Genomic DNA, 13,122 nt, shown 5'->3' with positions numbered 1-13,122 from the left:
TCAGTCCTGGCTTAGACATTAAAGGACACCATAAAAACACATATCTTTTTTCGAGAGTTTGCAGGGTACCAGGGGTTCTCATAGGGAATGGTTTTGGCTCCTCCTCAGGGGACATTGGCAATATCTGAGGACATTTTCAGTTGTCACATCTACGGGTGTGCTACTGGCATCTAGTGGGTAGAGGCCACGGATACCCAGACAACCCCCATAAGGAAGAATTATCTGGCCCATGGTGGTGATAGCGGTTTATAATAGTATGAACGTACGTAATACCACTGAACAGTACACTTAAAATGGTTACAGTAACAAAGTTTGTTATGTGTATTTCACCACAATTAAAAAAAAAAATTTATCTGGCCCAAAAAGTCCATAGTGCTGAGGTTGAGAAACCTGGCCCTAAGCTCTTACTGTATCATCTCATTTAATTCTCACATCCCTGGACAGTTTAATGCCCATTTTCCAGAACGGGAAACTGAAGCTCAGGTTGGTCAGAAAGTCAGTAAAGGGTGTAGCTGACGTTGCCCAGGGCTGCCTGACTCCTGGCCAGTGCTCTTGATCACGTGGTCTTTGCTTAGTATCTTCCGTAGGCGGCTTATAGCTGTCCCTCCACGAGCATCCCAGGCAGGTTGTGCTGAGGGCCCCTTGGCTGCGGTGACTCAGATGGGAGAGTAGGAGACTACAGGGTGGGGAGCCCCAGCTTCCTGTCGGGGAACTGACACTTCCTGTCTTCCAGGGTGGGGGCTGTCGGTTCCTGCGCTACAACTGCTCCATCCGAGCCCCACGGAAGGGCTGGACACTCATGCACCCTGGGCGACTCACGCACTACCACGAGGGGCTCCCCACCACCAAGGGAACCCGCTACATCGCCGTCTCCTTCGTCGATCCCTAATTGGCCAGGCCAGGCCACCCTGGACCTTTTTGTCTTTGCCAAGAACCACTGCCCAGCAGCCTCTGGGGCCTCAGGGTCTAACCAGCAGGCTCTTGACCTCCCATTGCTCTTGGAGCTGCCATAGAGAGATTGGGCTGCAGGCCAGAGACAGAGCACACCTCCTTGATGGGGCTTTCCTAGGGCTCTGGACCCAGCCCGGGGAGACACTTTCACTATGTTGAACCACCTCATCCTTTCTCCCTCGTCTTCCTATAAAACCCAGTCCCTCTTCCTCCACATCTTCCATGGGGCAAGACTTCATCAGAACGGGGGCTTACCCAGCTGCCCAGAGAGGCTCTAGGGTCGGGGAGCCACACCCCAGAGCTTCTCCCAGCCTCGCTGCAGCCCCAGGGCTTTCTGTTTCAAGCTTCAGGGTAGACACAGAGACCTCGATCAGACTCAAGTTCCCCCCTGACCCTGGGACTGCTGAAGCCCCTTCTTCCCTGGCTTCTGTCATGACAGCAAAACTGTCCCCTGGAGACGGTGACTCAGAAAACTTGGAAGACAGGAAAGATATCAATGCCACAGCTCCATCCTCTACTTGACCCTTGCGGGGGGTGAGGGAGTAAGTAATGTGTCCACACACTGCACTGTGTCACCCTGTACTGGATACCTCCAGAGAGAGAGACAGATCATCAGAAACAGGAGAGTTTCTATTAAAGGCCATTCAAAGCACTGAGTGGGAGATGCTTGGGTGGGTGAGTGTGCACGTGTCAGGGCGACTGCAGGGAGAGGTTCTAAGAGCCCGTGACTGGCAAGAAAGACTGTCAGCAGACTCAGGGACTTGTGTTTCCCCAAAAAGCACATTTATACCATAAACCAGGTCATTTGTATTCCGTCAACCCTTCTGTGTGAGCTGGCACTGGGTGCCTAGGGCATGCTTCATCTGTCAAGATCTGCATGAGGTGTCACCTCCTTTCTGAAGACTTTGCTGACCACCTTTCCTGCAAACATGAATATCGGAGAACAGAAAACTTCTGGTCTTCCAGGACACCCCCCTCCCCCCCACACACACCTCACCGTACCCTGGACAGACTCATAGCCCCAACAATTCAGGGCATTTATCAATAAAAAAAAGCTAACATCGATCCATCCCTTGCTGTGGGCTTGTTCTGTGCTCAGCACACAGTTCTCTGGGCTAGGGCTAGATTTCCCTTTTATAGATGAGGAAATGTAGGCTCAGAGAAGTCAAGTAAATTGGCCTAAGGTCACATGAGAAGTGATGGATCTGAATATATTTCAGCAGAAATTGGCTCTGGTGAGTAGAGAGCAGCGATGCTTCTAGACATCCTGTAATGCACAGGACAGCCCTTCCCCTTCACAAAGAATTACTCAGTCTAAAATACGAGTAGTGCTGAGACAGAAGCCTGATGGAGGCCCCTAAGGCAGGTCTCAGAGCGGGAGGAGATTTCCATTAGGCAGAGAGACTCCAGGTCAGGCAGCTGGACACAGGAAGGCACGGACAGGTGGGATCAGAGAATGCAAGTTGGCTGGTGAGGGTGGCGTGGACGGGGTCAGATTGTCAAAGCCCATTTTCCCAGGCCAAGGAGAGTTGGACTTTTATCTGTTTAATTCAGGGGCTTTGCATATGTGTTCTAAGATAACTTTAAGGTTTTTTGTTTTGTTTTGTTTTTACATTGGCCCATGGTAAATGCAAACAGCACAAATCGTAAAACTTTTCTCACCTCTCACCCCTGACTGCCCAGTTCTCCCCAGAAGCAATCATGCCTACCTGTTTCTTGAGTGTCCTTTCTGAGTTGATCTGAGTGCATGTATAAGGCCTGTGTGTGCGTGTTTGGGGTGTCTTTAACGGTTTTTAACCCTATTCTGATTACAAATGCAATTCCTGTCCACCCTAAAAAAGGCCATCAAAATAGAAATAGGTAATGCAGAAGGGTCTCCTGCCACCACATCCTACCCCTGCCCTGCACCCTCCCCAATAACACTGCCAGTTGAACTGGGAGTTTGCCCTGGAGGGCCTCACTGCTTGAAGTTGCTTCAGAGAAACCCCAGGTGCTGGGTGGAGGGCCAGGCTAGAAATCTGGGAACGGATTCTGAGGCTGCTGCAGCAGTCCAAGCAGGTGACCAGGGCCGAGCGCTCGCAGGAGGGAATGGACAGGATGGATGTTTAGAAGGGAAACCCTCCAGTCCTCCACCTGACTTGGGCAAGATTCTGCACAAAGGGAAAGGAAATGAATTCAGTTCCTACCTTTACAGAATTGATTCTTTAGGGAGGCAGGGAGTTTGGAGGAAGAAGCCATCAGCCAGCAGGACAAGGTAGCACGTAACAGGCCCTCTGTGTAGCACATTCCAGAGGCTGGCCCACACCCAAGGCAGCATCCTTGAGCAGCCCCCCAGTCCAGCCTCTCAGGACCTGAGGCTGCTAGTTGCCTCAGGGCGTTATGGCAGGACTGCTTCTACCAACCAACCTCTCTGGGAACTGATATGCTGGTAGACACAACAGGTACTGGCTGGCCTCTTGAGGTATTTGTGGCGAGATTCTACCGAGCTGTCCAGTATAAAACTCTATTGTTTCCTTTATACTTCACATAATACTCCTCTTCTGACATTTCTGATCACCTAGTGTATGGGTTTTTTCCCCACACCAAGCAACTTTGACTCTCAGCAGACACGGAAATAATGTCCTACAAATTTAATTCAATTCAGACACTACCTGGAGATAGCAATAAATCTAACAGGTTAAGGGCTCAGTCCCATAAGACTGCTCCTACCCTCTTCTAACACTCATCACAAGTCCAGCTTTGCCACCTGTGCTTCTGACCCATGAGGGGAAACAGAGTTTGCCACCCAAAACATGCCTTTTGGGATACTAATTTTATTTTATTTTATTTTTTATTTTTTTGGCTCTGTGCAGTCCCAGCCATTTTATTTTATTTTATTTATTTTTTATTTTTTTTGAGAGCCCACTGGCCCATGTGGGAATCGAACCGGCAGCCTTCAGAGTTAGGAGCATGGAGCTCTAACCACCTGAGCCACCGGGCCGGCCCCTGGGATACTAATTTTAAGCTGGTTATTTTTAAGAAACAAAAGATTTGGAAAGAAACTTTGACCTCCCCCCTAACCTCCTAAAAATTTTTAGAGAACCTGCTCCAGGAAGGGAGCTATTATCATAGATAACTATAGTTTAATATGAACTAGATATGATAGGGAAGAATGCAGCAAGGTGAAGGGTCCTCTTTGTATCCCATTGTTAAAGATGACACAGGAAACATTTACTTACCAAACATCTGCTTTTCTATCTCCACATGAATTGCCTTCCTGCCCTTTGAAGTACCCTTCTCCTTGGGTCAAGATGGCATATATGAGTTGTGACAATTAAGTTACAGAACTTGTTGCAACAATGTTGCTAACCTTTTTTGACAGAGGGATTATTCATTATGAGTTTGTACTAACTGGACAAACAGTTGACCAAGTTTACTATTTGGAAGTGCTGAAAAGGCTGCATGAAAAAGTTAGATGACCTGAGCTTTTCGCCAACAATTCATTGCTCTTGCATCACGACAATGCACCAGCTCACACGGCGCTGTCTGTGAGGGAGTTTTTAGCCAGTAAACACATAACTGGAACACCCTCCCTACCCACCTGATCTGGCCCCCAATGACTTCTTTCTTTACCCGAAGAAAAAGGAAATATTCAAAGGAAGATATTTTGATGACATTCAGGACATCAAGTGTAATATGACGACAGGTTTGATGGCCATTCCAGAAAAAGAGTTCCAAAATCCCTTTGAAGGGTGGACTAGGCACTGGATTGGTGTGTAGCTTCCCAAGGGGAGTACTTGGAAGGTGACCGTAGTAATATTCAGCGATGAGGCATGGAGCACCTTTTCTAGGATGAGTTCGCCAACTCAATTGTCCGACCTCATAAACCTTAACTGCCCCATCTGTCCTGCGGTCTCATATTCTTCTGGAACATATGTAATAAAAATTTGGTCATTTCTCTTGTTAATCTGTCTCATGTTAACTTGATTGTTGTTGCAGCCAGAGGAACTTTTTCCTCCCCACACGGACTAGGTATAAATCAGAGACTCCCACGACCCCCTCCTGGGGTTCGATTAATTGACTGGAGTGACTCATAGAACTCAGGAAAACAGTTTACTTAGTAGATTACTGGTTAATTATAAAAGGATACAATTTAGGAAGGGCCAGATGGCAGAGATGCATAGGACAAAATACACGGGAAGGGGCAGGAGTTTCCATGCTCCCTCTGGGTGCACCACCCTTCCAGCACCTCCGTGTTCACCAGCTTGGAAGCTCTCTGAATCCTGTAGTTCAGCGATTTTTACGGAGGCTTCATTACCTAGGCATGATTGAATAATTCATTGGCTATTAGTGATCAAGCCAATGTCCAGCTTTCCTCCCCTCCCAGGCGGTTGAAAGGGTGGTGAGGCTGAAAGTTGCAACCCTCTCATCACCTCGTTTCCCCTGGCAACCAGCTCCCATCTTTATGGACCTATCCAAAAGTTACTCATTAACATAAACTCAGATGTGGTTGAAAGGGGCTTGTTATGAATAACAAAAGACATAACTTTCAGGCGGCCGGTTGGCTCTATGGTTAGAGTGCAGTGCTCATGACACCAAGGTCGCAGGTTCCATTCTCACATGGGACAGTGAGCTGCGTGGGGGAGGGTCTGGGGGGTGTCGGGGGTGGGGCCTACAACCAGCCTGAAAACAACTTGACATGGAGCTGGTGGGTCCTGGAAAGACACACACTGTTCCCCAGTACTCTCCAGTTAAAAAAAAAAAAATTAAAGAAAGACACCACTTTCACCTTTATCTGAACAGCTCCTACGCTATTTCAGGAACTGAAGACAAAAGTAAATATTATAACAAAAAGATGACCCTATGGCTCTTAAATAGGAATTTACAAGGATTTCAGGAACTATGTGCCAGGAGCAGTGGATGAGGAACAAATATATGTATTTCTTATTATAAGCCCCAACATCACAGCGAGCCACATATAATTTTATATTTTTTTAGCAGCCACATTTTAAACGGTAAAAAGAAACAGATGAACCTCATTTTAGTAATATATTTTATTTAACTCAATTGATCCAAAATATCACTTTAACACATGATCAATCCAAAAATCTTGAGATCGTTTGCAGTCCTTTTTGGTACTAAGTCTTTCGGCGCATCTCAGTTCGCACCAGGGGCTCCGAGGTCCCACGTGGCTGGTGGGGCTGAGCTGGAGAGCTGCCGGCTTGGGCCTTCCGTGCTGCTGAGGCCATCACATCTGTTTCCCGCATCAGATCTGTACCCCAGTGCGCGGCGCATAACGAGGCCAAGTGATCTTTTGTATCTGTTTCATATCGCTTGGGCTGGGGTGATCTCTCCGAGCCTCGTGGGTCTGTTGTGAAGGTTAAATAAAACGAGGCATGTTAAGTACCAGCTCAGTAACCGTTGTGGATGTCCTTACTTCCTCAAAGTCAATTGAAGGGCGGCAGGCCCAAGCTCGCTTCCTGTCTTCCTCTTGAGAGCTCTTCTCTAAAATTACAGAACGAAAGCTTAGATTCCAGAGCGAGTAGAGGCCTTGGGGTCTGACTCTGGGACGCGAAACGAAAGAACTGAAACCTCTCATCCACGCCCTTGTTTCCTTTGCCCCTTGACAGCTCGAGGCCCCGCCCACCCAGCCCTGACAGGCGCGGGGCGGAACTACAGCCCCCAGGATGCAGCGGAAGTCCCGGGATTACGTCATCGGCTTGGGACGCAGGGAAGGAGCGCGCTGAGACGCCTCTCCAGGCGTTCAGCAAGCGGGCCCCACACACGTAAGGCATGACGGGGTCGGCCGGCTGAACTCGGACTCCGACGACTCACCCGGGCCAGAGCGGCAAACCTGCGGGGGCTGGTGACGCGCGCGTCCTCCCTCCTCCCGCCTCTCGTCCAGGTGGCGCTCGCTGGTGACGTTGGGGGCATGATGGCCGCCGCGAGACCGGGAAGGTGAAGGTGAGAGGGCGAGCGCGCCGGGGTGGTGGTAACTGGCCCGGCCCAGCCTGGCGCGTCCGGAACAGGCCGGGGCGTGTGGGCCGGGGCTGTGCTGGGGCCCTCGGGGCTCGGAATCCCGGCAGGTGGGCGTCCCCACGCTCTGGCCGCGCCGCGGGGCCCTCGTCGCCCCGAGGAGGGGCGGGACTCGGGGTGGGGTCTGCGAGGCCCCGCGTCGTCCCCGCCTTCCCGGGCTTCGCGGCCACGGGCACCCCAGCCCTTCCCCACTTCTCGTCCGGTCCTGTGCGTTAGCCGGCACGTATTCCGCACGGGATACGCGCCCCGTGCATCGCCAGAGCGCCCTGCCCCGCCCTGCCCTGCCCCACGTTGGGCACTCACTACACACGCTCTTGTACACTCGTCTATTTGTTGCTTTGACTTTAAACCAGAGGGTAAGCCCCTGGAGGGCAGGGACTTTTTCAGCCCTCCCGAACTCTGGAGCCCAGCGCACACTGAGAAGGCATGCAGAAAATGCCACGTAATTAACCGTTTGGATGCACGAAGCCAGATCTGCCTGTTATTACCCTCTCTTGTGATCCTTCATCACCCTATTTCTTTCTCTGTCTTTCTTTCCCTCCTCCCAGAAAGGGCCCTGATTACCGCCCTTCTCACCCCACGATTGAAAACAGGTGATCTTTGGAGGCAAAGGGAGGTGATAGCTCAATTCTCAGCTTGGACTCGCAATCTATAAATCTGTTAAGTATTCCAGGCTTCTATTTGCACCATGGAATTGAGAATTAAGGAAGATGTTTCATAGCGTCTGGCACACAGAGACTTTCAACAAGTTCCACCTCTCTTTCTCATCCCTGCCCTCCCATCACTAGTCCTCAGTTCTCGAGCCCTGGTTCTGCTGCCTCCTCTTACCCCTCTGGATTTGCCTTCACCAGGGCCCCTGCTTTTCACATGACTGAACACGTGTTTGTGCACACCCAGGCTTGGCCCCACACCTGTGTGTTGTGTTCTTCCCCTGGGCACTTCTTCACATCTCACCCAGTACCGCAATGAGTAAACTTCCCTCAGGGATGAGTTCGTCTTTATACCTGATTAGACATGTTTTGCACACCAGTTTTTTCGCCCCCCCCTGCCTGTTGACATGTCCCTTTTCCTTTCCAAAGTTGGAATTGGTGGAGTCAACACAATCAGCCAACCTCAACCTAAGACAGGACAGAAAACTCAAATTCCTTTCGTCGTTTTGACTCCAGCTATGTCCATGATGCCCACCCTGTGACCGTCTCTCACCATCCAAAAAGTAAGTGGTGGCTGTGACATCTGGCACTCTGGAGTCTGGGTTGAGTGGAAAGGGATGTGCTGTGTTAGCCATCCAGTGGCGAGTCTCTCGGATGGGGTCATCTTTGCACAGAGCTGCAGTTTTCCAGCCTGTGTTGAAAAAACTGTAACTCCTTTCAACTTCCATGGAGGGTGTCACTGGTTGCTGAGAAACCCTGTTTAAAGGTTAACAGTTCAGAAAGTAGCTGGGATCTCGAGGATCCCTGAAGAATTCGTTTCTATCTCCCTTGTTTGTTCTTTGCTGTGTTGGCTCCACCCTGCTGCTCTCTGCTCAGCAAAGATTGGCTCCTTATCACATCTTTCCTAAGAGTGTGCTCTGCCCCATTTATCCTGTATACTCTTTTGTTGCAATTTCTCAGCATCTCCTCTGTTCCAGTTGTGCCTGCAGACGATCCGTGGATCCATTTTATTTTCCCTGCTAGGAGTTGCTGTGCGTAAATCTGGGTAAGGAGGTGGTGTGGATTCAGGGACTGTGCTTGGGATCCAGACACGTTGCAGTGAATTTTCTACTACCCAAGATACCTAATACTTCGCAACTAATAGCCTAGGTTGAGGCAAAGCTTTGGATTACCTTGGAGTGCTAATAGTTTCAGTTTAGAATTAAGTTTGGTTCTGGCCTTAGGTTAATATCTGTTGATGGTGTGCTCCCAGAAATTTTGGGGGCTGGGAGAGGGAGACTACTAGGATGAATGAGGCTTTTGCCAAAGTGTGATCCTCAGGATTTTAAAAATTGTTATGTAGAAGAAGGGTTTCTTCAGATAAATTTGTGAAAGGCTGCATTCAGTACAGTTTAAGCTAGTGTCTGTCTTTACTGCAGCCCTTGCTTCCCAAAGTCTTTACTATGCTCATGTGCTCCAATGGTGGAGAACTGTAGCATGTAGTGTTTTAAAAATTGATTCTACATGGAACATTGGGCGCACTAGAGTGCTGAGAACCACACTTTGGGAACGCTGCCATAAACTGTCTGAAACCATGACCTTCAAGAGCACTTTGCGGCACTTACAATAGCTCAAAATATGCCGTTTAGTGTATAGCTGATATTGGAGCAGACTCTGGCCCAGCTATGCTTGGAGGCCCAGCCCTACACGCCTGCAGTGAACGCTGTGGTAAAGCAGGGACTATCAGGGCTTTCCAGAGGAGGAACAGGAACCCAGCCGCCTCCCAGCACTCTGGGCAGCTAGGAAGCCAGCAGGCGAAGCCCCAAGATAGTGGAGGCCTTATCTTGGCTGGTGTGCGTGCATTTTGCAACTTTGGTTCGTTTGTGCACCTGTGTACGTCTAGCTTGCTCTTTGGAAGGATTAAATCCTGGAATCTGAAAGGTTTGTTCAACTTGACTCACTGAGCTCTAAATAATAAGAAACAGAAGCTTAGTCAAACGCTGCTTTTTAAGAAAAAAGTAGGTTTGTGTATTTCAGGGATGGACGGGTAGAAGGTTGCCCCTCTTAAGGCGTATTCACTAACTCAAACCATGTCCCTTACAGTTGTGGAGGAGGCAAGTAGAAATGGAAATAGGTCCATACTCTGTGTCAGAGACTGGCTTTCTAGAAGCTGATAGGCTAGACAGAGAGACAGAGTGGTAAACAACCAAAAAGTCTGGTAAGGTTGTATGTTCACCATGGAGACCTCAGGGAGGGCTCCATGGAGGGGTGACACTAGAGTTGGGTCTAGAAGGACAGTGGGAATCAAATGGGTGAAAAAGGAGAGGATTCTAGGCTGAAAGCAGCACGTGCAACGCAAACATGGACTCTTATCTTGGGAATTAACAGCCAGAGAAATCAGCAAGTCTGGAGGGGTTAGAGGTTCCACGCGAGTGTTTCCACGTGAGCGTTTCCACGTGAGAGGTTTGGGGCATGCAGCTGCAAGCTGGGGAACGGTGAAAGTGGGTTGGCTTCTGGACAAGCTCAAGTCCCAGCAGACTGAGCTTTTACTAATGTGCATGCCTCTGAATCTTGCACTCACTGAACACTAATGCTTTTGGTTTCGTGTCCTTTGGGTGTGCAAACAATGACCAGAACTCGAAAGCACTTGCTTCTAAAAGCCCAGCTGATCTCAGTGAACTCGCTGCCTGTCAGCGGGTCACTTCGGGGACTGGGCACTGCTCGTCCTCACTCCCGAGCAGACCTGTTGATTCCATCCTCGTGGCAGTGGCTGGGCGAGCTGTGGGCGTTTTGGTGGAGTTGCCTCTGCCCTTCCCTAAGGCTGGGTGTTGTGATCTTGCTGGTGGAGTTTGCTGTCTTCACCTTACAACATGTAAAGATACCTTTGAGTTTGTACTGTGTCATCTTTAGTCTCACAGTCCCTGTGGTGTCACGCTGGTTGTACACACAAAGAATCCAAGGCTCTGTGGTTAAATAACTTGCTCAAGTTTATACAGCCCAGAAATAGTCCAAGCACGAGTTTTTGTTTGTTTGGTGGGTTTTTTTTAAAGGGAATTTTGTTTTTTTATTGGGGAATATTGGGGAACAGTGTGTTTTTCCAGGACCCATCATCTCCAAGTCAGGTCGTGTGTTCAATCTAGTTGTGGAGGGCGAAGCTCTCTGGCTTATGTGGGAATCGAACCGGCGACCTTGGTGTGATGAGCACTGCACTCCAACCACTGAGACAACCGGCTGCCCTTAAAGTGAATTTTTATAAGAGTTTACTTGAGCCAAACTGATGACATATGCCAGGGAGCAAGATCACAAATGCGCCCACTAGCATGATTTGAACCCAGCTCTGTCTCCTTCCAGAATCTGTCATCTATAATGCTATATCACACTCCCTCTCAGACCCCTTTTCTTCCTCTTCTGGTCGTGTGTATCCCCTGTTTCTCTAAGTCTTATCTGCTGGACCACAGTAAGCCTGATTTTAGTGCACTCTCCTTTCCTGCTTTGGAGGAGTCAGTGGTATTTCCTTCCCAGTGTCCCTTCTCAGAGGTCTGCTGTCTTTCTTCTTTAAACCCTTAACATGGGGCCTCCATGCTAAGAATGTCTCTCTAAGTTGTGGCGTTTTACTGAGGAGGAAGGTAGAAATGGACGTACAGTCATTTCTGTATCGTTAAGTTGAAAATCATTAATATCACAGAATAATTTGTAGGTTTAGGCAAAACATGTGGGTTCCCATTTCCCTGTGAGTGTGTCTTTCTGTCCATTATTTGGGATGGTTAGTTTCCAAGAGCCAGTTTTCAATTATTATGCTAAATCTACTTTTTCTAGATGTTCTTTCTGCTTCTCAGGAACTTGTTCAATACCCTTTGGCACCCTTCGGAAGTTTCTCATCTGCTCACTCATGAGCAGCGCCTTCTTCCAGGTAGAGAGAGTGCCGGCTTGGTAGGGTGGAGCGCTGATGGCCCTGTGATTAGGGCTGCTGGGGAGGGAGTGGCCGACAGGAATTTGCTGGGTGTTGGAGAGGGTAGAGCCAGGCACACACTATGCCTCATCCTTGGTCTTTTTTCTTTGATGCTCAGGATCTGTTTTTTCCTTTGATGCCCAGGGCTGTTTTGGGGAAGTAACTCTGCGTGGAGGGCTCTCTGAGGAACAGTCCACTTTTGAAAGGGACCAGAGATTCCTAGCCACATCTGGATGCCACCTTTTGCAGTCTGTCTGCCCCTTTTGACTTTGACCAAAGATCTCTAGGACTTTGGAGTCAAGTCTTGTGCCCCCTAACATGGTATTACTAGGTGAAAAAAATGAGCTACAAAGATGTCTGTGTGTGGCTGAGTGAGAACAAGAGACCTACCCACACAGAAGCAGGCTGTGATGATTAACAAATGTTAACAGTGCTTATCACAGGATGGTGGTATCGACCTTAAGAACGTCCAAACTAGTGGAAAAAATTTACAGGAGTTTATTAGAGTTTATTTGAGCCAAACTGAGGACATGCCCAGAAGCAAGATTGAGAAAATGATGATTGGGAAAATGCTGTAGAGAATGGTAGTTTTGCGGTTCTTTTTTTGCGTTTGGAGTCAAAGGAGGGAACATGAGGCCAATTACATGAAATCTGCTGACGATGGTAGATTAAGGAGGTGAGAAAACCAAAGCTGGGAAATCTGACTGATTAAAAAGTAAAATGGGGGCCGACGGGTGGCTCAGTTGTTTAGAGCGCGAGCTCTGGGCAATGGGGCTGGTTCGATTCCCACATGGGCCAGTGAGCTGCGCCCTCCACAACTAGAATGAAGTCGGTGAGCTGCCACTCAGCTCCCAGGTGGCCGGATGGCTTAGTTGGTTGGAGTGCGGGCTCTCAGCCACAAGGGTGCCGGTTTGACTCCCGCAAGGGATGGTGGGCTGCGTCCCCTGCAACTAGCAACGGCAACTGGACCTGGAGCTGAGCTGCGCCCTCCACAACTAAGACTGAAAGGACAACAACTTGACTTGGAAAAAAGTCCTGGTAGTACACACTGTTCCCCAATAAAAGTTCTGTTCCCCTTCCCCAATAATATCTTTTTTTTTAAAAGTAAAATGGAGAGATACATACCGTATTTTACTATGTATAATGTGCACTTTTTTCCCAAATTTGTGAGGGGAAAAATAAGGATGTGCATTATACATGAGGAGTACTAATTCTGTATCTGTATAAATGTTTTTAATTCTGTTATTTATGCTTATGAGTTTAAAGTGTAACTCTGGAAATCAATGATGATATCCATATGCAAAATGATACCCTGGAACACGATAATCAGTTTCATTGAACTTATGACAAACTTGTAATGATGAATTCTTGGCCTCCTATGATGCGTGAATATCTATCGTAAATTTGTTACTGGTACATAAAATGTCTTGTACCTTGTATCTTTTCTTGTGTTTCGTAATTATTTGTCACATAAAATTTCTTGTACCATAATATGTTGAAAAGAAATGCTAAAATTCCTTTATAATACAAAAAACAAATACCTAAATGTAAACAAACATTTGAATTAAAAAATTAAAA

At 48.3% G+C, this 13,122-nt stretch overlaps 2 protein-coding genes across 14 annotated transcripts in view; both read left to right on the top strand.

Moving 5' to 3' along the window:
* PLOD1 (procollagen-lysine,2-oxoglutarate 5-dioxygenase 1) overlaps positions 1–4,897 on the top strand; it is a 28,483-nt gene extending 23,586 nt beyond the window's left edge. The window contains exon 19 of one of the 2 annotated variants that reach the window (XM_081057801.1): positions 734–4,897. In XM_081057801.1, coding sequence (XP_080913927.1) covers positions 734–889 — 156 coding nt within the window. In that variant the 3' untranslated portion in view covers positions 890–4,897. The remainder of the gene's footprint in view (positions 1–733) is intronic. The other variant, XM_081057800.1, reaches the window with a different exon arrangement.
* Positions 4,898–6,659: 1,762 nt separating this feature from the next.
* Positions 6,660–13,122, top strand: part of MFN2 (mitofusin 2) — a 30,581-nt gene continuing 24,118 nt past the window's right edge. For 2 of the 12 annotated variants that reach the window (XM_081057062.1, XM_081057069.1), the window contains exons 1-3: positions 6,755–6,894; positions 8,046–8,179; positions 8,594–8,661. The gene's annotated coding sequence lies outside the window, so the exon portion shown is untranslated. Of the gene's footprint in view, positions 7,017–7,514; positions 7,626–8,045; positions 8,180–8,576; positions 8,662–13,122 lie in introns of all 12 variants that reach the window. The other 10 variants (XM_081057063.1, XM_081057060.1, XM_081057064.1 and 7 more) reach the window with 9 other exon arrangements.

The sequence above is a fragment of the Rhinolophus hipposideros genome, assembly GCF_964194185.1.
Source record: "Rhinolophus hipposideros genome assembly, chromosome: 8".
In the NCBI taxonomy this organism is placed as follows: Eukaryota; Metazoa; Chordata; class Mammalia; order Chiroptera; family Rhinolophidae; genus Rhinolophus; species Rhinolophus hipposideros.
Note: the sequence above shows the minus strand (reverse complement) of the source record. Positions and strands in the feature narration are given on the sequence as shown.